Here is a 25,890-nt window from a genome sequence, read left to right on the forward strand (position 1 = left end):
CTAAATAGAAAAGACAGACACAGAATGGGGGACGGGATAGAACCCACTGTTAGAATATTGGTATTCAGGCCTGCCTGTGAAGCTTATACTTTGAGAACTTAGCTGCGTTTTTATCACTTAGCTACTTACAGGGGTATAAAAACAAAGAATCAAAATCACAGTCCGCCTGTGTATGGGCCTTCTCTCACGAGGATAGTCTGAGGCCTTGTTCTTAGGCTAAGGCTTTTGGCCAAGCAGCAGGGGCAGCCATAAGCTGGGAAGCATAGGGTCACATCCTCACTTCCCAAACCAGTCACACTGACATAAGGTGGTATTGGGCTGTTAGGAAGACGATCCTGTCCAGATGGTGCCCATCACCACCAGATAAAGAAACAGATCTTAAGATGCTTAAAGATAGCATTAGTTTGATAGCATCCTGTCTGGCAAGAAATCACTTTTCAATGCTTGTGAAACCCTCATTTCTGTATTGTTTTATCTTTATGCCACCACTTTTACCTTGTTAATCAGTCTGGTTCTCTAATTGTTTCTGTCTGCTGTATAATTAATTTTGCTAGCTGTAAGTTAATTAGGGTGGTGCGGTATAATTGATTAGAGAATTACGTTACAATATGCTAGAATTGCTTAGTTAAATTTCCGTACAATGCTGGTTAAGGTATAGCTGAGAATATTACTACATAGCCAGGGTCAAACAGGAGGGGGAAGGGAAATTGGAATCATATTTGTTAAGGGGGGAAACGGGAACAGGGACACAGGCAAGGCTCTGTGGCCTCAGAGCTGTGAAGGGAGACACGGGATAAATGCTCTGTGGTGTCGGGGCTGGGAACAGAACACTGGGGAACAGACTCTATGGACATATAGAGATAAGCCCAACTGGTGTGAAGGGCTTTGCAACATGCTTGCTTGGAAACTAACCCCAATAAACATCGCATTATCTGCACTTCGGACTTCTGGTCTTTTGCTGTTTTCTGTCTGCATGACAAGAACCAGGGAAATGGGAAGGTGAAGCGAAAGCCCTCTAACAAAACTGACATGACCTGATAACCAAGAGGTAAGCCTTTAAGGAAGGTTTTAATACACTTTGGAACAGATCAGGGATTCCCATGAGGACTGAGGAGGGGGCAATAGCAAATACACATTTAGATCCTTTTCTTCTTTTATATCTTTTCCCCATCAGGCACACGGGCACACTGTCATGGATCCATAGGATCTGTGCAATGCCCAGGCTTTTAAACAGTCCTTGGGAGGTGCCCATTCAGTGCACGAGACCCCCAGGAGGTCCCACTCTTCCACAAGGATGAGCCATGGAGCTTCAACACCAGAGACTGAGCCTCTGGCTTCAACACTCCTATTCCAACCTGTGAGCTCTGCCCAGCAGGTGCAGCTGAACGATGCTTCTCTTCAGAGTCTGTTCCTCAGTCAATGCACAGAGCAAGTTTTTCCTGTGACACTGGGCAGACTTTTAAAACACAGCAGGGTTTATTAGTCAAGTTAAACACAGCATTGGAAAGTCCTCAGATTAGGAGAGAGAAGCGAAGAAGACAATACAATCCGTACTGGCCAATGCCCTTGAGCCATGCTGCTGTAGAAAACAGTTTGGTTTCCTTTCACTGTGCCTGTTCATTTGTCTTCGCTCCAGTAGAGCTGCCTGCATCTGCAATCTCAGTTCTTCCTGCTCCCAAAAACATAACGAGTCCATGTATGCTTCACTCAGCCAAGCAGAGATCCTCCCATGGACAGGTAACAATTATTCTCTTTTCTCTGTTGGGTTTTCCATTGATGTAGGATGGTCCCAGCCAGTCCTTAATGACCCATTCATATCACCCCATGACACCTACATGACAAAACACCTCATGTCTCCTGCTCTTTATAATCATAGCAATACCAATCACAGAGGGAAACTGAGGTGTGTATTGGCATCATACATGTATCACCAAAATTCCCACCTCTATGACACACACACACGCTGCTCAGAGCCCTGGGAGAGAAAGCAAAGCACAGGAGCTGGAGCTCAGTCCAGTGAACACAGTGAAGGACAAGCTGCAATCCTCAAACTCTGGTCAAAAAGGAGAGGCATGTGGGTCCCCACGCATAGAGAGGGGCTGGCTAGAGGCCTGATACCCGAGAGGGCATTGCTTGAGCAGACCATGGGGGCAGGTCAAAGGCTTAGCTACCCCAGAACTGTGACATCGCAGAAGCACATTTTGGGGAATTAGGAAATCTACTGACTCAGGTGTAATGGGAGGGAAAATGAAACTCTCCCAGTGTGTGGAGAAGGCTGGGGAATGAAACACTAAAATTCAGGAGCAACAGCCTCTAATTCTTCCAGAAAAGGAGAATGTAAGAAACAAGAACTGGGACACGCAAACTCAGGAGGGCCAGGCTCAAAGATCCAAGGAGCCCGGAGGGAAGACAGCTTGTGGCTGCTGCAAATGGGGAGAGCGGGGAAAAGACTCTCTCCAAACTCTCACTCCTGTTGACCCCGACCTGATTTTATGATCTATGACCTAGTCTCATGTGTTGTGAGCAGTTTTATACTCGCTAAAGTTAAAATGTCATGATCAGAGTATTGCTTATTAGTTTGGAACATGGGTGGAGGGGCAAGCAGATGAACATAAATAAATGGGCTATTAAGGGCAGGGACTACACTACAGCCGGGATCAAAGCTCTGAGATCGATCCACCTGTGGTTGATGTAGCAGGTCAAGTAAAGACCTGCTGAATCGACTGTAGATCACTCTCTAGTCGACCCCTGTACTCTACCCCTGATGAGAGGAGTAAGGTAAGTAGACCCTGCGGTAACTCAACCTAAGGTACATCGACTCCAGCTACATTATTCATATAGCTGGAGTTGCGCAGCATAGGTTGACTGACCAGGGTAGTGTAGACATAACCTAAGGTTGCTACAGGTGAGGGCCTTATATTAGGTTGAGGCTTTGTGGGAGTAGTTATGCTGAAGTCTGGGATTAACCTGAACAGGCCGAAGGAGCGAATCCTAGGTTAGATATTTTGCACCTTCATTCTGAGAGATTAACGAGTAACCACAAACAGGTGCAATACACCACAGGATTCTGAAAGAAAGAAGTTTGGGGCGGGCTTTCACAGTTAGGTTGCTATGAAGTATCTCAGCAGTTGGACTGCATTCATATATTGGAATTATTAATAAATAAGTAAATCATGAGTATTAATGCTTGATGCCTAATTATGGACTTCCCAAAGGCCACATATGGGTTGGGGGCAGCTATTGACATTATCGTAATCAGAGTAAAGGAGCAGATAAAGTATATAGTCATCCTATTAACATAAGAAAGCAGATAAAATACCTCTCCTAGGTACCATTTTTTCATTTTGTTGGGTCCCCGAGATAGTGTAAACTGAAGCAGGGCCTCCCTTCTGATGGGCTCCCTGGCCCCTCAATCTTTGTTTCCAATGGTGTCAATAACTTGTAAGTATGCACCCTGAAAGACCCTCTTTACTATATTAATCTCAGTCTAATCATTATGTGTATTGATCCTTGCCTACGATTTTAATTATAACTGTCTGTATTATATCAAGTTTCTCTGTGTTTCACCAAATTTCATCTCCTCCATTAACTGTGAGTCGCCATGGACAAGGGCAAGCTGTACCCCAATACGTAATCTTATAGATGTAAAAATTGTACAGGCTACACTGCCATCCTGTGACATCATCAACAAAGTCCCCATTAGTGCCTGGGTAGCAGCCCTGCCATGGGAGGGAGAAATGCAGCAAGGAGTGGGGATGGTTGGCCAGGGTCCCTGTGCATAGAGATGGGGAGGTTATATGGGGAGGGGGGGTAATGAGAGGGAGGTCAAGAGTTAAAATAATAGTATTTGGGGGGAAAATGTATCATGAAGCGAAAATGAACAGAAATAAAACTGGAGTGTAGGCTCTAAACCAACAAGGCTTAGGTAGGGATTTGGGGTTAAAGGTCTGGGACCCCGCCACAGCTCTTCATCCCCAAACCTCTCCTCCCTGCTACTGACCCATCCAGCCCACTTCCTGGGTGCCCTTCTTCTCATTACTTTCAGCCAGCACCACCTCCCGGCACCTTGGGAACTTCTTGTGTTCTCTCCTCGTCTCTCACTACCTCACCCCTCCCTGCTGCTTCTTAGCTCTAACCCTCACACACCCTCTGCCTGTCCTGGTACCCCAGAATTATCTACTCCCCCGCTTCTCCTCCCCTCCCACAGCTCTGTTCTCCTTTCACCCGTGGGGTCCTGAATGGCAACATTATACTCTCTCCTATCAAAAGGGGACCTCATCTGACTGTCACAAAAGCCATGCATGAGTCATACACTTATTTACTGAATTTAGAATTCTACAGACAGCATATTTTCCTCTTAAAATGAGGAAAAGGCATGAAAGCTACAGTTATATGATGTAGTTATTAATGTAGCCAATAAGGATACAATAAATGCAATTTTAAAATGACTGATTGCACCAAAAAGGCACATGTCCAAAAATTATACTAGTGGGTGGGAGGTAAGGCAAAAGAGGGGGGAGCAAGGAAACTTGTCAAAATTTGTATGACGAATAAAGGTATAAATTTATTTCTACTGATGTTCTTTACAGACCCCACAGCTTCTCAAAACCAAGGGAACAGGACTCCTTACCCAGCAAGACCACTGTCTCATAGTTCTTCTGCATGACATCCCTGTAGAGGGCTCTCTGAGTGGGGTCCAGCAGAGCCCCCTCTTCCCTGGTGAAATACACAGCCACCTCCTCGAAAGTCACCAGCCCCTAAAAGAGAAAGAGTCCAACACTCAGTACCTGCTGCCCCAGTCACAACCCCACTATTCACAAAACAGCAGCAACAGGTAAATTGAAGCTCCAGGAGGCACATGTTAACGGAGTCCCACCCTTGCTTAGAGCAGCCAGAAGGCATCAGAGGGTAGAAAGAGAGAACCTGTGTGACAGACAGAGGCAAGATCTTCACATTTATCACACACCTACTAGCCAGAGCTTGATACAGGAGATAAGGCTGTCTCTGAACCCTGCCGGCGACTCCCTGGTAGGAATCCCAACAAAATCCTAGCAATGGTAGTGGTAAATTAATAGATGGAAATGGCAGAATTATCAAAAGTAATGCAGAAGAGGTAAAAGCATTCAAGAAATATTTCTCTCCTGGATTTGGAGAAAAACAGATGATGTACTCATATCATAAGATCTTGATGATGACACTCTTTCCATTCCATCAATAACTCACGAGGATGTTAAACAGCAGGTATTACAGTTAGACGTGTTTAAATCAGCGGGTCCAGATAACAAGAGTTTTGAAAGACGTAGGTGTGGAGCGTGGTGGACTGTTAATGTTGATTTTAATTAGGACTGGAATAAAGCTAATGCTGTGCCAATATTTTAAAAGTGTAAAAGAGATGACCCAGCTAATTACAAGAGTGTTAGTCTGAAATCGATACTGGGCAAGAGAATGGAGCAGCCGATACTGGATTTCATTAATAAAGAATTAAAGGAGGGTAATATAATCAGTACCCATGAACAAAGGTGTAGACACAATAGACCCTATCAAACTAACTGGATTTCCTTATTGGATGAGATAAAAAATTTACAAAAAGAAAAGGAGTACTTGTGGCCCCTTAGAGACTAACCAATTTATTTGAGCATGAGCTTTCGTGAGCTACAGCTCACTTCATCTGATGAAGTGAGCTGTAGCTCACGAAAGCTCATGCTCAAATAAATTGGTTAGTCTCTAAGGTGCCACAAGTACTCCTTTTCTTTTTGCGAATACAGACTAACACGGCTGTTCCTCTGAAACCTGTCATAAAAAATTTAGTTGCAGCTAATAGTGGTGATGTAATATACCTAGAATTCTGTAAGGCATATGACTTGGTTCAGCACAATATTTTGACTGGAAAACTGGAAAGATACAAAATACACACGGCATACATTAATAGATTAAAAACTGGGATTGTAAGTGGGGAACCATGGTCGAGTGGATTTATCTCTAGCGGGTTCCCGCAAGGACTGGTTCTTGGCCCTGTGCTATTTCATATTCTTATCAATGACTTGGAAGAGAATATAAAATCGTCACTGATGAAGTTTGCAGTTGCAGTTAAAGATGGGGGTGGTGGTGGTAACTAATGAAGACTCAGTAGATTCAGGCTCCAGCACTGGCAGTCTGGGAAGTTTTCCCAGCCCTGGCTGGAGGGTTATTTCCTGTTCCACAAAGAGGGGGAAGTTCCAATCCCAACTCCTGTGCCTTGAAATTAGGCCCTATCTGACACTACACCCCATATTCAGCACAGTGGTATGATTATAATATGATTAGGACATAATTATGAGGCATTTTGTGCAAGATGGGTCACATGCAGTGTCATTGGAAAAGAATGTCCTTTTATTTGTTTTAAACCTGCTGCCCATTAATTTCATTTGGTGGCCCCTAGTTCTTATATTATGGGAACAAGTAAATAACTTTTCCTTGTTCACTTTCTCCACCCGAGGAAGCACCTGAGGAACAAAGACTGAACAAGGGGAAGTGTTGGTCCCAGGGTAATGGGATTTCAAGCTTGTGTATGGAAACTTGGTGGACTGCTTCTATCATCAGTCAGGGTGAGAAATTGCTAATTCAAATTCTATCCACCGAGTATGTTAGCAAATAACCAAAAACTCAAACTAAGCCTAAGTAATCTGCTTTGATCTGTTTGCTATCACTTATCGCTGGGAAACTGATTGTTGTCTTCTATCTGTCCTTGAGTGGCTTAGGTAAAGCACTCAGGTAGCTTAGTTGGATGCATGGCGCCACCTGCTGTCGTGTTGGGTGATAACAGGGCCTGGAGAGGCTGGCTGAATCTCCAGCAAAGCAGTGTGAAAATGGCCAGCCCAGCTTGAGGGTTAGAGGGCACAGTCGTTCCCAGAAGCCCCCAAGACTGCACCCTGGGGTGACAACCCATCACACCCTAGATTACACAAGTCTCAGCAGGTTTGTCACATCCTGTCCCCTCCCTTTCTCCACACTAGATAGTTCCTGCCTCCCACTGCCTCTAGCAGCTCCCACCCTCCTATGCATTTACTGCTCCTCTCCATCCAAGCAGAACCCACCACCAGCTCCCTGATAATCCCTTACCTGAGCCAGCTCCATTGCAGCCATTTCCTTCCCCCTGGGAGGACAGGATGATCTGGAGTGAAATGTGGACATTATTCTGTAGCCTGCCAGGGCGAGAAGGGCAATGTGAGAGAATTCAGACGGGATTTTTGTCCATTCCGCATGCTGATTTCCCCCCAGGATTTTTCCCTGCTAATGGACATTCTAGTTTCTGCCACACTGTGAAGCACAGAGTGACCTTATTCCAGTATAGGCCTAGCCCCCTCCCACCAGGATTCAACCCTCTGAGACATGGTGAAACCCTCCAAGTATCAGAGTCTCTCTGTTACAATTATCAAGTTTGCGGACGATACCAAGCTGGGAGGGGTCACAAGTGCTTTGAAGGATACTATTAACATTTGAAATGATCTGGACAAACTGGAGAAATGGTCTGAAGTCAATAGAATGAAATTCAATAAGGACAAATCCAAAGTACTTCACTTAGGAACGAACAATCAGTTGCACACATACAAAATGGGAAATGATGCCTAGGAAGGAGTACTGCGGAAAGGGATATGGGGGTCATAGTGGATCACAAGCTAAATATGATTGAACAATGTTCCACTGTTGCAAAAAAAGCAAACATCATTCTGGGATATATTAGCAGGAGTATATAAACAAGACACAAGAAGTAATTCTTCCTCTCTACTCCACGCTGATTTGGCCTCAACTGGAGTAGTATGTCCAGTTCTCGGCACTACATTTCAGGAAAGATGTGGAGAAATTGGAGAAAGTCCATAGAAAAGCAACAAAAATGATTAAAGGTCTAGAAACCATGACCTATGAGGGAAGATTGAAAAAATTGCATTTGTTTACTCTGGAGAAAAGAAGACTGAGAGGGGACATGATCACAGTTTTCAGGTACATAAAAGGTTGTTACAAGGAGGAGGGAGAAAAATTGTTCTTCTTAACCTCTGAAGATAGGACAAGAAGCAAGGGGCTTAAATTGCAGGAAGGGCGGTTTAGGTTGGACATTAGGAAAAACTTCCTAACTGTCAGAGTGGCTAAGCACTGGAATAAATTGCTTAGGGAGATTGTGGAATCTCAATCATTGGGTATTTTTAAGAGCAGGCTGGAAAAACACCTCTCAGGGATGGTCTAAATAATACTTAGTCCTGCCTTGAGTGCAGGGCACTGGACTAGATGACCTCTCGAGGTCCCTTCCAGTTCTATTATTCTGTAAACCGAAGAGCAGAATCAAAGGAGTCACTTTGGGAGATTCTTCCTGTCATTGTCCCCAGGGCAGCTCTCTCGGGTTTACAAAGTTATTTGATGCTCCAGCCTTTATACAGTCTCTCCTGGGAGTGCCCCCTTTCATGGCCTGGGCCTAGTTTTAGCTTTTGGAAAGCATGACCCCACGGGCTGTAAGACTGGGCCTTTTTACATCAGCACACCTTGTTTCTTTCTGTGGCTCCACAGTGAGTCAAATAAGTAGATACTCCTGATTGAGACTGTGAACATAAGAACGGCCCACTGAGTCAGACCAATGCTCCATCTAGCTCAATGGCCAATGCCAGATGCATCAGAGGAAATGAACAGAACAGGGAATCATCAAGTGATCCATCCCGTCACCCATTCCCAGCTTCTGGCAAAGAGAGGCTAGAGACACCAACCCTGCCCATCCTGCCTGTGACACTGACAGATGAGGTGTTAGCTCTTGCAAAAGTTCCCAAGTCTTAATTTAACATGGACAAACGCAGAGCTGGAATCAGTCTGGCTCACCTGTGTTACTATTGTTAAAACAGGGATGAGAATTATAACAATGTGTTTCGTGTTTAGATTTTATTGAATGCTTTATTGAGTTGCTGCCTGGGTTAATATCTGACTAGTTGCATTGTGAGCCTCTGTGGCTCTGTAAATCACCAGACAGGAGAGAGACTTTACCTCGGAGAAGTGCTGATTGGCAATAGAATTAATTACATCCTGCCTGGCAGGAAAGGTCCATCAACACCAGATAGACTATTATGGGATGTTAAAGAAGACAAAAGAGTGTTGGTGTGCTCTTGACTTCCCATTAGCTGAGCTTGTAGCTCAGAGCACATGGCAGAAAAAGGATAAAAACCCCATACAGAAGGAACTGATTATCTGTATGCTGCTAGGACTCTGGGGGACAAAGTTTCTAGGCATAAGCAAGAGATCCCCAGCTCCTTAGCCTGGGTTAGTCCTAAAGAATATGTAGAGCTTACTTATTAGAGAAGCTTCTATTACCTTTTGAAAATTAAGACTGTAACTCATCTGCATGTGCTTTAACCTGCTTTAACTTTGTAAACAACTCTCGTTTTCTTTTAAATAAATCTAAATACAGGTTATTACAGGACTGGCTACAAATTTTGTCTTTCTTGTGAGATCTAAGACTCAATTGACCTAAGTAAGTGACTAGTCCTTTTGGGACTGACAGTAACCTTAACACTGCTGTGATTCATCGTGTAAGGCAGTCGTCCTCAACCAGGGGTCGGGGGCGCCCTGGGGGCCACAAGCAGTTAACAGGGGGGCTGCCAAGCAAGGCCAGCATTAGACTCGCTGAGGCCCAGGGCAGAAAGCTAAAATTGCTTCAGCGCATGAGACTGAAGTCCAGGGCTCTGAGCCCCACCACCAGGGGCTGAAGCAAAAGCCAAAGCAATGTAGTTTTGTGGGAGCCCTCTGACATGGGGCCCCAGGCTGTTGCCCTGCTTGCTACCCCCTAACGCCAGCCCTGGCTTTTCTATGCAGAAAACCAGTTATTGTGGCCCACGTGGGCCGTGGAGTTTTTATAGCATGTTGGGGGGGCCTCAGAAAGAAAAAGGTGGAGAACCCCTGTTGTAAGGGACCATCCGTCACAAAGGTGAGTTCACCTACATGGTGAGATCTACGGGATGACCCAAGGGGACTGTCTGTGATTCCACGTTAATGCTGTTACAGTGCCTGAAGCCTTTACACTGGATACTTGGCTGGTGAAATCTACATATCAACCTCACAATCAATTTGGGGTTTGTTCCCTGCTTCTTACCAGTCTGCCTGAGGCTGGTGCTCATGCTCTCGAGTCGCTGAAGACAGCGTTACAGGGACTTACAGGCACAACGCCACCAGCAGCAATTGGCAGCCACGTAGAGCAGGCTTTCCAGTGACAGAGTGTGGGCCAAATGGTCCATGGACTCAGTCAAGCCCCAGTTCTCCTCCAGTGCACATCAGCATCCCGGCAACCTTCGAGGAGGGTCAAGGCTGCCACTCGTTCAGTGATGATGGATCTCCAGCAGAGCATCACCCGCACCCCATGACCCACCTTGTCTCCTGAGACAGAGGTGAGTGAGGGAGGGTGCACAACGGGTCCTGGGGGGGTAGGGAAAGGGATAACAAAACACACCTTCTGGTTGTCACCCCTCAGGAAGTGAAGGTGACAGGCATTGTGGTGGCTGTAAAGGGGGAGGGGAGGGGAGGGAGTGGGAGCAGGAGGGAGCATCACCCTCAAAGGCAATGTTGCCAGTGGATCGCCCCACCACATCAGGCATGATCGCCCCACCACATCAGGCAAGATAGGGAGCCATTCCCTGGGCCTGGGTGCCTGTGAAGGGCTATATAAACCCCACACTGTCACAGAAGGGGTTAAACTGCTGCCGTAGTCTGGACTGGCCCAGCTCCTCCACACCCACAAACCATGCCAGGATTGGAGCAGGAGTTAACAAGAGAGACCTTCTCTACTAGAGGGGGAGAACCCTGGGAAGGGAAGAGTCTGTAGAGGATCTCCAGCCCCAAAGAGAGGGCTGGCAGCATTCAGGGCTCTGGCCTTCACTGAGGGAGGCCCAGCAGTTTGGCACTAGTTTGATGGGCTGGATGGTCTCTCACTGGGGGCTGCCAGCAGCCTGGCACGTGGAGTGGCCTGGGGAGCAGGAAGAGGGGCAGTATCCCAGACACCACACCAAGAAGGAAAATGGAGAGGGGTTAAGGGGCACTGCAGTGAACTCAGCACCCGTCCTGAAGGCCATTGGCAGAAAGTTGTCCTCTCCCTGGCCTACGGGGGTTAGACAGTGACAGAGATCCCTTGGCAAAGGGTCACTTGGGCCTTGTCTACACTATGAAATTAAGTTGAATTTATAGAAGTCGGTTTTGTAGAAAGTGTTTTTATACAGTCGATTATGTGTGTCCCCCCACACAAATGCTCTAAGTGCATGTAGTCGGAGGAGTGTGTCCACAGTACCGAGGCAACTGTCGTCTTCTGAAGCGTTGCACTGTGTGTAGCTATCCCACAGTTCCCGCAGTCTCTGCCACCCATTTGAATTCTGGGTAGAAATCCCAGTGCCTGACGGGGCTAAAACATTGTCGCGGGTGGTTGTGGGTACATATCATCAGGCCCACGATCCCTCCCTCCCTCTCTCCATGAAAGCAAGGGCAGACAATTGTTTTGCACCTTTTTTCTTGAGTTATCTGTGCAGACGCCATACCATGGCAAGCATGGAGCCCGCTCAGCTCACCGTATGTCTCCTGCGTGCTGGCAGACGCGGTACTGCATTGCTACACAGCAGCAGTTTATTGCCTTTTGGCAGCAGACAGTGCAGTATGACTGGTAGCCGTCGTCGACGTAGTCCAGGGTGCTCTTTTAACTGACCTCGATGAGGTCAGGGGCGCCTGGGCAAACATGGGAGTGTCTTATGGCGATTCAGTCCTACAGGCAGTGCACTTTTTAATCAGCAGCCAGGAGACGACGATGGCCAGCAGTCATACTGCACCGTATTCTGCTGAGCACCCAGGAGATGACGATGGCGAGCCGTCGTATTGCACAGTCTGCTGCCAGCAAGATGTATAAAGATAGATGAAGTGGATCAAAACAAGAAATAGACCAGATTTGTTTTGTATTCATTTTCTCCTCCCTCCCTCCGTGAAATCAATGGCCTGCTAAACCCAGTTTTGAGTTCTATCCCTGAGGGGGCCATTCTGTTTCTCGCAAAGCCACCCCCTGTAAGCCAACCCTGTAAGCCATGTTGTCAGTCGCCCCTCCCTCTGCCAGAGCAACGGCAAACAATCATTTCGTGGCGTTTTCCCTGGATTGCCCAAGCAGGAGCAGATGCCATAGCCACAGCAACCATGGAGCCCATTCAGCTCACCACAGGAGTTATGAACATTGTAATCACCTCACGCATTATTGTGCAGTGTATGCGGAACCAGCACCTGAAAAACCAGGCGAGGAGGTGACGGCAGCGCGGTGATGAGGACATGAACACACTTCTCTAAAGCCACCTTCCCCCACAATTTGGAGATCATGGTGTTAATGGGGCAGGCTCATGCCGTGGAACACCAATTCTGGGCCAGGGAAACAAGCACAGAGTGGTGGGACCGCATAGAGTTGCGGGTCTGGGATGATTCCCAGTGGCTCCGAAACTTTCACATGCGTAAGGACACTTTCATGGAACTTTGTGACTTGCTTTCCCCTGCCCTGAAGTGCAAGAATACCAAGATGAGAGCAGCCCTCACAGTTCACAAGCGAGTGGCAATAGCCCTGTGGAAGCTTGCAACACCAGACAGCTACCTGTCAGTCAGTAATCAATTTGGAGTGGGCAAATCTACTGTGGGGGTTGCTGTGATGCAAGTAGCCAACACAATCATTGAGCTGCTGCTATTGAAGGTAGTGATTCTGGAAAATGTGCAGGTCATACTAGATGGCTTTGCCGCAATGGAATTCCCCAACTGTGGTGGGGCTATAGATGGAACCCATATCCCTATCTTGGCACCGGACCACCAGGGCAGCCAGTACATAAACTGCAAGGGGTACTTTTCAGTGGTGCTGCAAGCACTGGTGGATCACAAGGGACATTTCACCAACATCAACGGGGGATGGCCGGGAAAGGTTCATGACGCTCGTGTCTTCAGGAACTCTGGTCTGTTTAAACACCTGCAGGAAGAGATTTACTTCCCAGACCAGAAAATAACTGTTGGGGATGTTGAAATGCCTATAGTTATCTTTGGGGACCCAGCCAATCCCTTAATGACCTGGCTCATGAAGCCGTACACAGGCAGCCTGGACAGTAGTCAGGAGCTGTTCAACTATAGGCTGAGCAAGTGCAGAATGGTGGTAGAATGTGCATTTGGACGTTTAAAGGGTCGCTGGCGCAGTTTACTGACTCGCTCAGACCTCAGTGAAACCAATATTCCCATTGTTATTGCTGCTTGTTGTGTTCTCCACAATCTCTGTGAGAGTAAGGTGGAGATGTTTATGGTGGGGTGGGAGGTTGATGCAAATTGCCTGGTCGTTGAATACGCGCAGCCAGACACCAGGGCAGGAAGCGGTGTGCATCAGAGAAGCTTTGAAAACCAGTTTCATGACTGGCCAGGGTACTGTATGACACTTCTGTTTGTTTCTCTTTGATGAGAGCCCGCCCCCTAATTCCCTGTAAGCCACCTGCCCTCCCGCCTTCGATCACAGCTTGCTTGCAAAGGAAATAAAGTCACTATCATTTAAAAAACATGTATTCTTTATTAATTGATTATAAAAATAGGGAGATAACTCACAAGGTAGCCCAGGTGGGGTGTGGGAGGAGGGAAGGAAAAGGCCACTTTAAAACTTGTTGAATGCCAGCCTTATGTTGCTTGGGCTGTCCACTGGGGTGGAGTGATTGGGTGCCCAGAGCCTCCACCCCACGTTCTTAGGTGTCTGGGAGAGGAGGCTATGGAACTTGGAGAGGATGGAGCGTGGTTAAGCAGGGGCTGCAGTGGCAGTCTGTGATCCTGCTGCCATTCCTTAACCTCCACCAGATGCCAGAGCATGTCCGTTTGATCCCACAGGAGCCCCAGCATTTCCTCATGCATCCTCTGATCTTCCTGCCGTCACCTCTCCACACGTTCATTGGCCACCGTCCTGTACTCTGCTATTGTGTCCCTCCACACAGCTCTGTCAGTGCCGGATGACTGCATGAGCTCAGAGAACATTTCATCGCGTGTGCGTTTTTTTTTGCCGCCTTATCTGAGATAGCCTTTGGGACGGAGAAGGGAGGCTTGAAACATTTGCAGCTGCTGGAGGGAAAAAAAGGGAGTGAAGATACATTTTACAGAACAAAGGCTATACTCTTTCACAGTGAACAACACTATTCACATTACATAGCACATGTGATTTTGGTACAAGGTCGCATTTTGCATCTTATATTGAGTGCCTGCGGCTCTGGTGTTAGAGATCACACATGCAGGGCCGGGCAACAGAATTCGGCTTGCAGGCAGCCATGGTAAGCCATAGTCTTTCGGCTTCTGCAACCTTCATAACAGCAGCCCCCTCCTTTCCCATACCAAGCAAAGCCCGTTGAGTTGGCCATTTAGTGCTGCAGTTTTCCTGTTAACGTGCAGCAGCAGAAACCAAACTAACCCCCTCCCCCTATCTAATTCTATGGGATGATCGCTTTTCCCCTCCCCCCACTGCCTGGCTGGTATCAGGGAAGATCCCTGCTAGCCGAATGCAAACAGCTCAGCGCCAATGCCCCTCCCCCGCCCCCCCGCATGGGTAACTGTGGGGAGGATTTCTTTTCAGTCACAGGCAAACAGCCCAGAAGGAACGGGCACCTCTGAATGTCCCCTTAATCAAATTCCCCTATTTAAACCAGGTTACCATGAACGATATCACTCTCCTGAGGATAACACAGAGAGATAAAGAACGGATGTTGCTTGAATGCCCGCAAACACCGGGACCATACGCTGCCAGGCTTTGTCATGTAATGATACCAGATTACTTGCTACTAGCACGGCATGGTTAAGTGTCCTACCATGGAGGACGAACTAAGGCAGCTCTCCCCAGAAACCTTCTGCAAAGGCTTTTAGAGTACCTCCAGGAGAGCTTCATGGAGATGTCCCTGGAGGATTTGCACTCCATCCGCAGACATGTTAACAGACTTTTCCAGTAGCAGTAGTGCCCACGAATGCATCCCAAGTCCTCAGGGCTAATCATTAAAAAACGCTTGCTTTTATAACATGTATTATATTTAAAAAAGTACACTCACCAGAAGTCCTCTCTGGCTTCGTTGGGTTGGGAAGGTATTTCAGTCAGAGTGATAAAAAGATCCTGGCTGTCGGGGAGAACGCTGTGCTGTGTGCTCTCCCCTAGCTTGTCCTCCTACTCCTCATCTTCCCCATCTACAAAATCCTGAGGCATGGCGGAGAGTACCCCATCATCGGAGTCCACGGACAGGGGTGGGGTAGTGGTGGCGGCCCCCCCTAAAATTGCTTGCAGCTCAACATAGAAGCAACATGTCTGGGGCTCTGTCCCAGAGCGTCCATTTGATTTTTTGGTTTTCTGGTACGCTTGTCTGAGCTCCTTAAGTTTCACATGGCACTGTGTTGTGTCCCTGCTGTAGCCTCTGTCTCTCGTGGCCTCGGAGATATTTTGAAATGTTTTGGCATTTTGTCTTTTGGAACGTAGTTCTGATAACATGGATTCCTCTCCCCATACAGCGATCGGATCCAGTACCTCCTGTTCGGTCCATGCTGGAGCTCTTTTTCGATTCTGGGACTGCATGGTCATCTGTGCTGATGAGCTTGCCTGGCCAAACAGGAAATGAGATTCAAAAGTTCCCGGGGCTTTTCCTGTACACCTGGCCAGTGCATCTGAGTTCAGAGTGCTGTCCAGAGCGGTCACAATGGTGCACTGTGGGATACCTCCTGGAGGCCAATAACTTCGAATTGCATCCACACTAACCCTAATTCGAAATGGCGATATCGATTTCAGCACTAATCCCCTCGTTGGGGAGGAGTACAGAAATCAGTTTTAAGAGCCCTTTATGTTGAAAAAATGGCTTTGTTGTGTGGATGGGTGCAGGGTTAATTCAGATTTAACGCTGCTAAATTCGACAAACTTGTAGTGTAGACCAGGTCTTGGTCTTTGCCAGCAGCTCTCACCTGAGACCTGACAAAACCATCACACCAAACCCATCTCTCAGAGGATGGTCATGTGACATGTCTACAGAAAGCTCATAACTGGTCAAGACTCATAATTACTGAGAGATCAATGTATGGGACATATGTAAAGAAAGAAGCATTTATATTGAAAATCTACTTTATGGACTTGGAATAGAAAAATCAATCACCGAGAGGTAACGGGCTCTAGGATTGGCCTATCCACCCAAGAGGGAGTCGTCACTTCTCACTAGTCAGCTGGCAAGGTAACACAAAGCTCAAGTGACCAGCCTTGCTCCCTCCCAAATGGAAAACCATTGGGGCACCACCAAACAACTGAAACTGGGGTGGGGGTGGTTAGCTGAAGGTAACACAAATTTAATCATCTGAAATCCAAAATATGAATAGTTTAAAAGGCACATGTTACCCGTGTATGGTGTGGAGGGGAAGCCCAGGGCGTATAGGGGAGGGGGAATGTTTGGAGGAGGGACAGACTGGGCAGAGCTAGGGCATGGCTGGACCAGGGGCAAGAGGCCCAGCTCAGTGTTCAGATCAGGCTACATCAGGCCCAAGCTGGCATGTGCCATACAGTATGCTACTGCCTGTAATACGTGTGTGCAGCAGCCTAGTACATCTGACAGCTACTGGGTCCTACAATGCTAAGAGAGGGCTGGATAGGATAGATGAGAAATGCTGGCAGGAAGAGGAGGAGGTGGAGAAAGAGAGAGAGACTAACACCAGTCTTCACTCATGTACTTAGTTACTGTAACCACCATGTAATTAAATTGTCAAGCTCTTGGGGCACAGACCATGTCGGAGATTGCTCTCACTGGCTGGGTTACCAACTGCTCATGACAAACACTTGAAAGAAGGGGAGACAGAGCTTGAAATGGTGGCAGGAGGAGGAGGTGGAGAAGGAGAGAGACATTTGAAAGTATAACCATTATTCACCAGCATGGATTCACCAAGGGAAGATCAGGCCTGACTAATCTAATCGCCTTTTATGATGAGATTACTGGTTCTGTGGATGAAGGGAAAGCAGTGGATGTATTGTTTCTTGACTTTAGCAAAGCTTTTGACACGGTCTCCCACAGTATTCTTGTCAGCAAGTTAAGGAAGTATGGGCTGGATGAATGCACTACAAGGTGGGTAGAAAGCTGGCTAGATTGTCGGGCTCAACGGGTAGTGATCAATGGCTCCATATCTAGTTGGCAGCCGGTATCAAGTGGAGTGCCCCAAGGGTCGGTCCTGGGACCGGTTTTGTTCAATATCTTCATAAATGATCTGGAGGATGGTGTGGATTGCACTCTCAGCAAATTTGCGGATGATACTAAACTGGGAGGAGTGGTAGATACGCTGGAGGGGAGGGATAGGATACAGAAGGACCTAGACAAATTGGAGGATTGGGCCAAAAGAAATCTGATGAGGTTCAATAAGGATAAGTGCAGGGTCCTGCACTTAGGACGGAAGAACCCAATGCACAGCTACAGACTAGGGACCGAATGGCTAGGCAGCAGTTCTGCGGAAAAGGACCTAGGGGTGACAGTGGACGAGAAGCTGGATCTGAGTCAGCAGTGTGCCCTTGTTGCCAAGAAGGCCAATGGCATTTTGGGATGTATAAGTAGGGGCATAGCGAGCAGATCGAGGGACGTGATCGTTCCCCTCTATTTGACATTGGTGAGGCCTCATCTGGAGTACTGTGTCCAGTTTTGGGCCCCACACTTCAAGAAGGATGTGGATAAATTGGAGAGAGTCCAGCGAAGGGCAACAAAAATGATTAGGGGACTGGAACACATGAGTTATGAGGAGAGGCTGAGGGAACTGGGATTGTTTAGCCTGCAGAAGAGAAGAATGAGGGGGGATTTGATAGCTGCTTTCAACTACCTGAAAGGGGGTTCCAAAGAGGATGGCTCTAGACTGTTCTCAATGGTAGCAGATGACAGAACGAGGAGTAATGGTCTCAAGTTGCAGTGGGGGAGGTTTAGATTGGATATTAGGAAAAACTTTTTCACTAAGAGGGTGGTGAAACACTGGAATGCGTTACCTAGGGAGGTGGTAGAATCTCCTTCCTTAGAGGTTTTTAAGGTCAGGCTTGACAAAGCCCTGGCTGGGATGATTTAACTGGGAATTGGTCCTGCTTTGAGCAGGGGGTTGGACTAGATGACCTTCTGGGGTCCCTTCCAACCCTGATATTCTATGATTCCCATTCCACCATAACAAAAAGTACAGGAGCGGGGAGCTGCACTTTAGAATCACCCAGCAACTACGTGGAAAGAGCACTGGACAGGGACAATTCTTTGGCTCTGCCACAGACCTCCCGGGTAACCTTGGGTAAATCATTGTACTGCTATCTGCCTCTGACTGCAAACTTCTTTGAGACCCGCAACTACCTATAGCATTGCTAACTCCTCCAGCCAACATTGCTCTGTGCAAAAAGCTAGGAAATTCACTTTCAAAAAATGATAATTCAGGATTTAAGGTTGCCCGGAAATGTCTGGTACCCCTCCAGAAGAGAGATCAGCAAAACTCAAACTTGTAATAAGTAGGAAATGCAGAGATAAGGTACTTATGAATGTAACCCTAAATCTGACCGACGTGAGCAATGAGCCTTCCTTTACTCCAACACCACACCTATGTGCACCCGGCCATTTGAGATAGTGCCTCTCAGGGTTCCCTCCCCACTCTGAACTCTAGGGTACAGATGTGGGGACCCGCATGAAAGACCCTCTAACCTTATTTCTACTACCTTAGGTTAAAAACTTCCCCAATGTACAAATTCCTTTTGTCCTTGGACGGTATGCTGCCACCACCAAGTGATTTAAACATACATTCAGGGAGGGCCACTTGGAGCCCTATCTCCCCCCAAATATCCACCCAAGCCCTTATACCCCCTTTCCTGGGGAGGCTTGAGAATAATATCCTAACCAATTGGTTACGAAGTGAGCACAAACCGAACCCCTTGGGTCTATAGGACACTGAAAAAATCAATCCGGTACTTAAAAGAAGAATTTTATTTAAAGAAAAGATGAAAGAATCACCTCTGTAAAATCAGGATGAAAGATAACTTTATGGGTAACAAAAGATTCACAAACACAGAGGAGCTCCCTCTAGGCTTAGTTTCAAAGTTACAGAAAACAGGAATAAACCTGCCTCTAGCAAAGGGAAAATTCACAAGCTAAAAACAAAAGATAATCTAACATGCCTTGCCTTATTTACTTACTCTTTTTGCAATATTGAGACTCATTTTAGGATGATTTTAGGAGGAGGAGTTTTCTGACCTGATGATTCTCTGCTTCCCCAGAGAACACACAAACAAAGAGCACATACAAAGCCTTCCCCCCCTCCGCCCCAGATCTGAAAGTATCTTCTTTCCCCATTGGTCCTTTTGGTCAGGTGCCAACCAGGTTATTTGAGGTTCTTAACCCCTTACAGGTTAGAAGGAATTCTAGGCTACCCTTAGCTGTATGGTTATGACAGTACCTATCACTAAAGTACTAGGGAAAACGACAACCAGGGCACACAATAAAGCACTTTATCTTTGCTAAGACAGAATTTGGTTTTAGGTGAGCTACACTGTACAGGAGCTGCTGACACCTGTTCTACACTCAGATACTTTGAGCCTGCTCCCCAGAAACAGCCACACAATTGGTCAATTGAACACCTCTTCACACCTTTTTACAACTCTTTCATCCTTTCTAACACAAGTTCCAGCTAACATTCTACATTCACTTACCCATCGTTAAGCACACACACTGCTCTCAGATCCCATCTCACTGCTGACCATTCCCATGGCAAGCAGTCCCCTGTTTCCTCCTGACAACATGCACAGCTCAGTGCAGAAAAGATACAGACTGGAAGCTCAAGGTATACATGCACTTCTTTCCTTTCACCGCACACACGGGGGGACTCAGACCCAGATCTTCTCATATCACAATCACACCTCCACCAAGTTGCTCCAATTAATGCCATTACCTTTCAGTGCAGTTACATCTATCACAGTGTGTGCAGCTGGAGTGCAGGCAGAGAATGCCCAGTGGCTGTTGCCAGCTCCAGGGGGCAGAATTAAGGTTGCACTGACATGCACATTAGCTCTGTATTTCCAAGTTTTTGGAGGTTTGACTTTTGCTGAACTTGTCATTGTGGCAGGGCCCAACATACTACTGGGCAACCTTACCTCTACATTAATGAAGAGGTCAGTGACTAGATGACTGTTCAGTAAATACGCAGAAAGTGATGGCTCCCCAACCCTACCTGCCATTCACACAGGCAGCAAAGCCCTGGGCAAGGCAACTTTCATAGGCCAAGAGAAGGGGACAGAGCTTAGAGTTTCTCTGCCAGTCAGGAAGCAGTAACAGCGCGGGAAGACTGGCAGCGGATAGTTGGAGGGGTGAAGAGGTTTGGAGTATGGTGGGGGGCAGAAGCAGCTGGGACTGGGCAGGGCAGACTAACAACAAGAATTTTTGCAATAAGATGGGGATTTATCAGTTGGAAGTGACAGAGGAGGAGAAAGACCTAGGTGTATTGGTTGATCACAGGAAAATTATGAGCTGCCAATGGGATGCGGACGTGAAATAGGTTAATGCAGTCCTAGGATGCATCAGGCGAAGTATTTCCAGGAGACAGAGGGAAGGGTTAGTATTGTTATACAAGGCACTGATGAGACCTCATCTGAAATACTGTGGGCCATTTTGGTCTCCCATGTTTAAGAAGGATGAATTCAAAGTGGAACAGGTACAGAGAAGGGCTACTAGGATGATCTGAGGAATGGAAAATCTGCCTTATGAGAGGAGACTCAAAGAGCTTTTCTTGTGTAGCCTAACCAAAAGGAGGCTGAGGGGAGATATGATTGCTGTCTATAAATATACCAGAAGGATAAATACCAGGGAGGAAAGGAGTTATTTAGGTTAAGCACCAATGTTGACCCTAGAACAAATGGATACTGGCCGTCAATAAGTTTTGGCTTGAAATTAGGCGAAGGTTTCTAACCATCAGAGTGAAGTTTTGGAACAGCCTCCCAAGGGAAGCAGTAGGGGCAAAAAATCTAACTGTCTTCAAGACTGAGCTGGATACCTTTATGGAGGGGATGGTAGGATGGGACTGCCTACAATGGCAGGTAGCTGATCTGCGACTGCTAGCAGCAAATATCTCCAGAGGCCGGTGATGGGACACTAGATGGGGAGGTCTCTGAGTTACTAGAGAATTCTTTCCCAGGTGTCTGGCTGCTGGCTCTTGCCCACATGCTCAGGGTCTAATTGATTGCCATATTTGGGGATGGGAAGGAATTTTGCCGAGACTCAGACTGGCAGAGACCCTGAGGTGTGTTTTTTTTGGTTGTTTGTTTGTTTTTCTGCCTTCCTCTGCAGCATGGGGCATGTCATGGGTCATTTGCAGGTTTAAACTAGTGTAAATGTTGGGTTTTTTGGTAACTTGAAGTCTTTAAATAATGATTTGAGGACTTCATTAACTCAGCCAGAGTTTAGGGGTCTATTACTGGAGTGGGCAAGGGAAGTTCTGTGGCCTGTCATGTGCAGGAGCTCAGACTAGATGATCATGATGGTCCCTTCTGGCCTTAAAGTCTGTGAGTCTATAAACTGTGCCTTGCATTGCACAGACACTTGCCCCAAAGAGATCACAATCCAAGTAGACAATGGGTAGGAGGAAACAGAGAGGGGCTAGGACTTGCCTAAGCAGGTCAGTGACAGAGCCAGGAACAGACCCCACTAACTCCAGAGCCCCATCACCTGCAGCTTGGAAAGGTCCCCAGACCCCACTGTATTAGGCTGCGGGAAGAGGTGGTTTGTCCATGGAGGCACAGGCTGTCCTGGCAGGGCAGCTCAGCTGCAGTCCCTGCACACAGCTGGGGGGGTGTCCCCCGGGTCAGGAGAAGTCAGTGTCCAGTCCTGTGGGGCTGTGCTCCTGGCTCGTACCTCCAGCACTCACTGCTGCCCCTCCGTTACCAGCTGCACCGTTCAGCCAGCCCCAGGCCTCAGTGAGGTCACTGTCCCCCTCCCCACCCCAAACCGTCCGACTGGGACATGGTGCACCCGTGCCAATCAGACTGCACTAGTGTAAGTTGTGTCTATACTAAAAGTTTGCACCAGTACCTAAAACACCGGCGTGGCAGAGACCTTCAGTACCCCAAACAGCACTCGAACTGGGATCTCTTTCTAGCTCTGTCACGGACAGCCTGCGTGACCTTGGACACGTCAATGTTTCTCCTCCCAACTTTAGTCTATTTACCCAGCTGCCCACTCACTGGGGTCTCCTCTCTCCAGAGCTGCTCACCACTAAAATCTGTGTGGGTGGCCCCAGGGCCAAGGTAGCTCAGCTCTGGAATGGTCTTAAAAGGGCGGCTCTGGAGTCTCTTTCCTGGAAGTTTTTAAGAAGAGGTAGGACAAAACTCTGCAACAGATAATCTACATACACTTGGTCCTGCCTCGGCAGAGAGAGCTGGACTTGATGGCATCATGAGGTCCTTTCCAGCCCTACATTTCTATGATGCTAAGCAATATATACGTAGAAAAACAACATACAGAATAAAACCCACCACAACATAATGTCAGGCAATTCAGAGAAAAAACAACTAGAAAAAGCTATACTCCACAGCATAAAAATGACAATACAAAGAAAAAGAAAGCAACACAGTGCAAACTAACACACCCTAGGACAAAAGTACACAATGGAAAAGAGCTCAACTCAAACCAACACAACACAGGCACCAAACAAGCTGAGGCAAAACAATGCACAATAAATCTGTAACACAACATGGTGTATCACAGTTCTAAACTGCACCATGGAAAACAGCTCAGCGTGGAACACGACACACCACAAGTCAGAATTATTTCAATGTAGGCATGGAAGGGATCTTGAGAGGTCATCTACTCAAGACATTCCCAGACAGGTCTACCTCTAACCTAGTCTTAAAAACCTCCAGTGAAAGAAATTCCACAACCTTCCTTGGAAGCCAGTGCGAGGCAAACACAGACCAGAACAACGCCGTGCACACACACGCTGGGCTTGGGGTCAAGGGGAGAGGCAAGAATTCAAACAATCTGGGTTCAGATCCCAGTTTCACCCCAAATGCTCTAAGAAAAATTGAGCAACTCAACTTCAGCTCTCTGAGCTTCAGTTTCCCCATCTGTAAAATGGGGAGCAGCCGCCCACCATTTCCCGATTTAGCTTTTGGGGTTTTTGTGGCAAGGACCCTCGGTCGCTGTGGGCACGTCTACCCTGCAGGTGGGCACCGGCAGCCGGCCCGTGCCCGCGGACAGGGGCTCACAGGGCTCAGGCTGCGGGGCTGTTGAATGGGGGTGTCCATGGTCCGGCTTGGGCTGCAGCCCAAGGCCCGGCTCCCTCCCACCTCGCAGGGTCCTCCAGCCCGAGCCCAGACCCCTGCCCTGCCACGAACCAGCCCCTTCGCCCGAGCCCTGGGCGCCCGAGCCGGCGGCATGGGCCAGCGGCGGGCGTCGAATGGCAGGTGGGGGTACCCGGGGGGTCTGCGCAGCCCCTGTCCCAAGGGGGCCCCGACCTCGGTCAGGGTCTGTGCAGAGCCCGGCGCGACAGGGGCCCGACCTCAGCCGGGGGCTCCGCCGCTCCCGGACCCCGGATTTTGTGGGGGGCCCTGCAGCACCTGGGGGGGCTCCCCCGTGCTCCCCCTCGCTGCTGTGGGGACAGAAAGGGGGCAGGGCGGGAGCGGGGGGTCCCAGGGGAGGGGGCAGCGGTAAATTCGAGGGGATCTCGGCCCCCCCCCCCGCCTCTCCCCGGTCCCCGGGGGGCCCCGGCTCCTCCCCCCCCCCAGCCACGTCCGGGCTGCGCCGAGATTTCCCCCGGTCTCCCCCCGCCCCCCTTCTCCTGCCCCCCCCGGTCTCCCCCCGCCCCCCTTCTCCTGCCCCCCCCCGGGTCTCCCCCCGCCCCCCTTCTCCTGCCCCCCCCCGGGTCTCCCCCCGCCCCCCTTCTCCTGCCCCCCCCCGGGTCTCCCCCCGCCCCCCCTTCTCCTGCCCCCCCCGGGTCTCCCCCCGCCCCCCCTTCTCCTGCCCCCCCCGGTCTCCCCCCGCCCCCCCTTCTCCTGCCCCCCCCCGGTCTCCCCCCGCCCCCCTTCTCCTGCCCCCCCCGGTCTCCCCTCGCCCCCCTTCTCCTGCCCCTCCGGTCTCCCCCCGCCCCCCTTATCCTGCCCCCCCGGGTCTCCCCCCGGTCTCCCCCCGCCCCCCCGGGTCTCCCGCCGCCCCCCTTCTCCTGCCCCCCCCGGTCTCCCCCCGCCCGGCCCCCCCGGGGGCAGATCCCGGCGCTGCGGGAGGCCGGGTCCCCCCCGGACCCGGGGCAGAGTCACCGCCCGGCCCCCCCGGGGCTCGCTCCGGTACCTGGAGGCTGCAGCGCCGCAGCGGGGCGGGCGGAGCCCGGGGCGGCCCCAGGGCGGCTCCGGCGGGAGCGGGGCCCGGGCCGGGCACGGGGGGGTTAACGAAGCTCTCGCGCCGCCCCCCCCCCGCGATCTGCGCATGCCCAGAGCTCCAACGGCCCCAACCGCTCCCCGGCCCCGCGCGAGCCCAGCGCGGCTCCGCCTCCCCCCTCCGACGTCACTTCCGCTCCCGGGGGAGTCAAGCACTACATCTCCCAGCCTGCCCCGGGCGCCGCTTCAGCCTCCTTCGGCCCAGGGCAGGGCGGGCCCCGGGGTCAGCCTGACCCGCCCCCGCCGGCGCCTTCCCGCGCCTCAGGCGGACTCTGCTGCCCGCGCGCCCCGCCCGCTGGGGCTCGAACCAACCGCCCCCCGGCCCCGCCCCCGCGTCCAACCGTCCTCCTAGCCCCGCCCCCGGGTCCAACCGTCCCCCCGGCCCCGCCCCCGCGTCCAACCGTCCTCCTAGCCCCGCCCCCGGGTCCAACCGTCCTCCTAGCCCCGCCCCCGCGTCCAACCGCCCCCGGGTCAACCGCCCCCCCAGCCCCGCCCCCGCGTCCAACCGTCCTCCTAGCCCCGCCCCCGGGTCCAACCGCCCTTCTAGGCCCGCCCCCGGGTCCAACCGCCCCCCCGGCCCCGCCCCCGGGTCCAACCGTCCTCCTAGCCCCGCCCCCGCGTCCAACCGTCCCCCCGGCCCCGCCCCCGGGACCAACCGCCCCCCCGGCCCCGCCCCCGGGTCCAACCGCCCCCCGGCCCCGCCCCCGCGTCCAACCGTCCTCCTAGCCCCGCCCCCGCGTCCAACCGCCCCCCCGGCCCCGCCCCCGGGACCAACTGCCCCCCCGGCCCCGCCCCCGCCCGTCCTCCTAGCCCCGCCCCCGCGTCCAACCGCCCCCCGGCCCCGCCCCCGCGTCCAACCGTCCTCCTAGTCCCGCCCCCGCGTCCAACCGCCCCCGGGTCCAACCGCCCCCCCGGCCCCGCCCCCGCGTCCAACCGTCCTCCTAGCCCCGCCCCCGCGTCCAACCGCCCCCCCGGCCCCGCCCCCGCGTCCGACCGTCCTCCTAGCCCCGCCCCCGCGTCCTACCGTCCCCCGGCCCCGCGTCCAACCGTCCTCCTAGCCCCGCCCCCGCGTCCAACCGCCCCCCGGCCCCGCCCCCGCGCCCAACCGTCCTCCTAGCCCCGCCCCCGCGTCCAACCGTCCCCCCGACCCCGGCCCCGGGTCCAACCGCCCCCCCGGCCCCGCCCCCGCATCCAACCGCCCCCCCGGCCCCGCCCCCGCGTCCAACCGTCCCCCCGGGCCCCGCCCCCGCGTCCAACCGTCCTCCTAGCCCCGCCCCCGCGTCCAACCGCCCCCCGGCCCCGCCCCCGCGTCCAAACGTCCTCCTGGCCCCGTCCCCGCGTCCAACCGTCCTCCTAGCCCCGCACCCGCCTCCAACCGGCCCGCTCGGCCACGCCCCCGGGTCCAACCGCCCCCCCGGCCCCGCCCCCGCGTCCAACCGCCCCCCGGCCCCGCCCCCGCGTCCAACCGTCCTCCTAGCCCCGCCCCCGGG

General features: G+C 50.8%; 1 protein-coding gene across 7 annotated transcripts in view; it reads right to left on the minus strand.

The window, feature by feature from the left end:
• LOC140904218 (uncharacterized) overlaps positions 1-24,523 on the minus strand; it is a 30,591-nt gene extending 6,068 nt beyond the window's left edge. Inside the window, exons 1-5 of one of the 7 annotated variants that reach the window (XM_073326632.2) lie at positions 24,315-24,523; positions 15,066-15,604; positions 10,103-14,094; positions 7,099-7,181; positions 4,631-4,757 (exon numbers count right to left, since the gene is read on the minus strand). In XM_073326632.2, coding sequence (XP_073182733.1) covers positions 4,631-4,757; positions 7,099-7,181; positions 10,103-10,127 — 235 coding nt within the window. In that variant the 5' untranslated portion in view covers positions 10,128-14,094; positions 15,066-15,604; positions 24,315-24,523. Of the gene's footprint in view, positions 1-1,554; positions 1,820-4,630; positions 4,758-7,098; positions 7,182-10,102; positions 14,469-15,065; positions 17,066-24,314 lie in introns of those variants that run through there. The other 6 variants (XM_073326631.2, XM_073326633.2, XM_073326636.2 and 3 more) reach the window with 6 other exon arrangements.
• Positions 24,524-25,890: the final 1,367 nt, after the last annotated feature.

This window comes from Lepidochelys kempii, chromosome 28 (assembly GCF_965140285.1).
Source record: "Lepidochelys kempii isolate rLepKem1 chromosome 28, rLepKem1.hap1, whole genome shotgun sequence".
Lineage (NCBI taxonomy): Eukaryota > Metazoa > Chordata > Testudines > Cheloniidae > Lepidochelys > Lepidochelys kempii.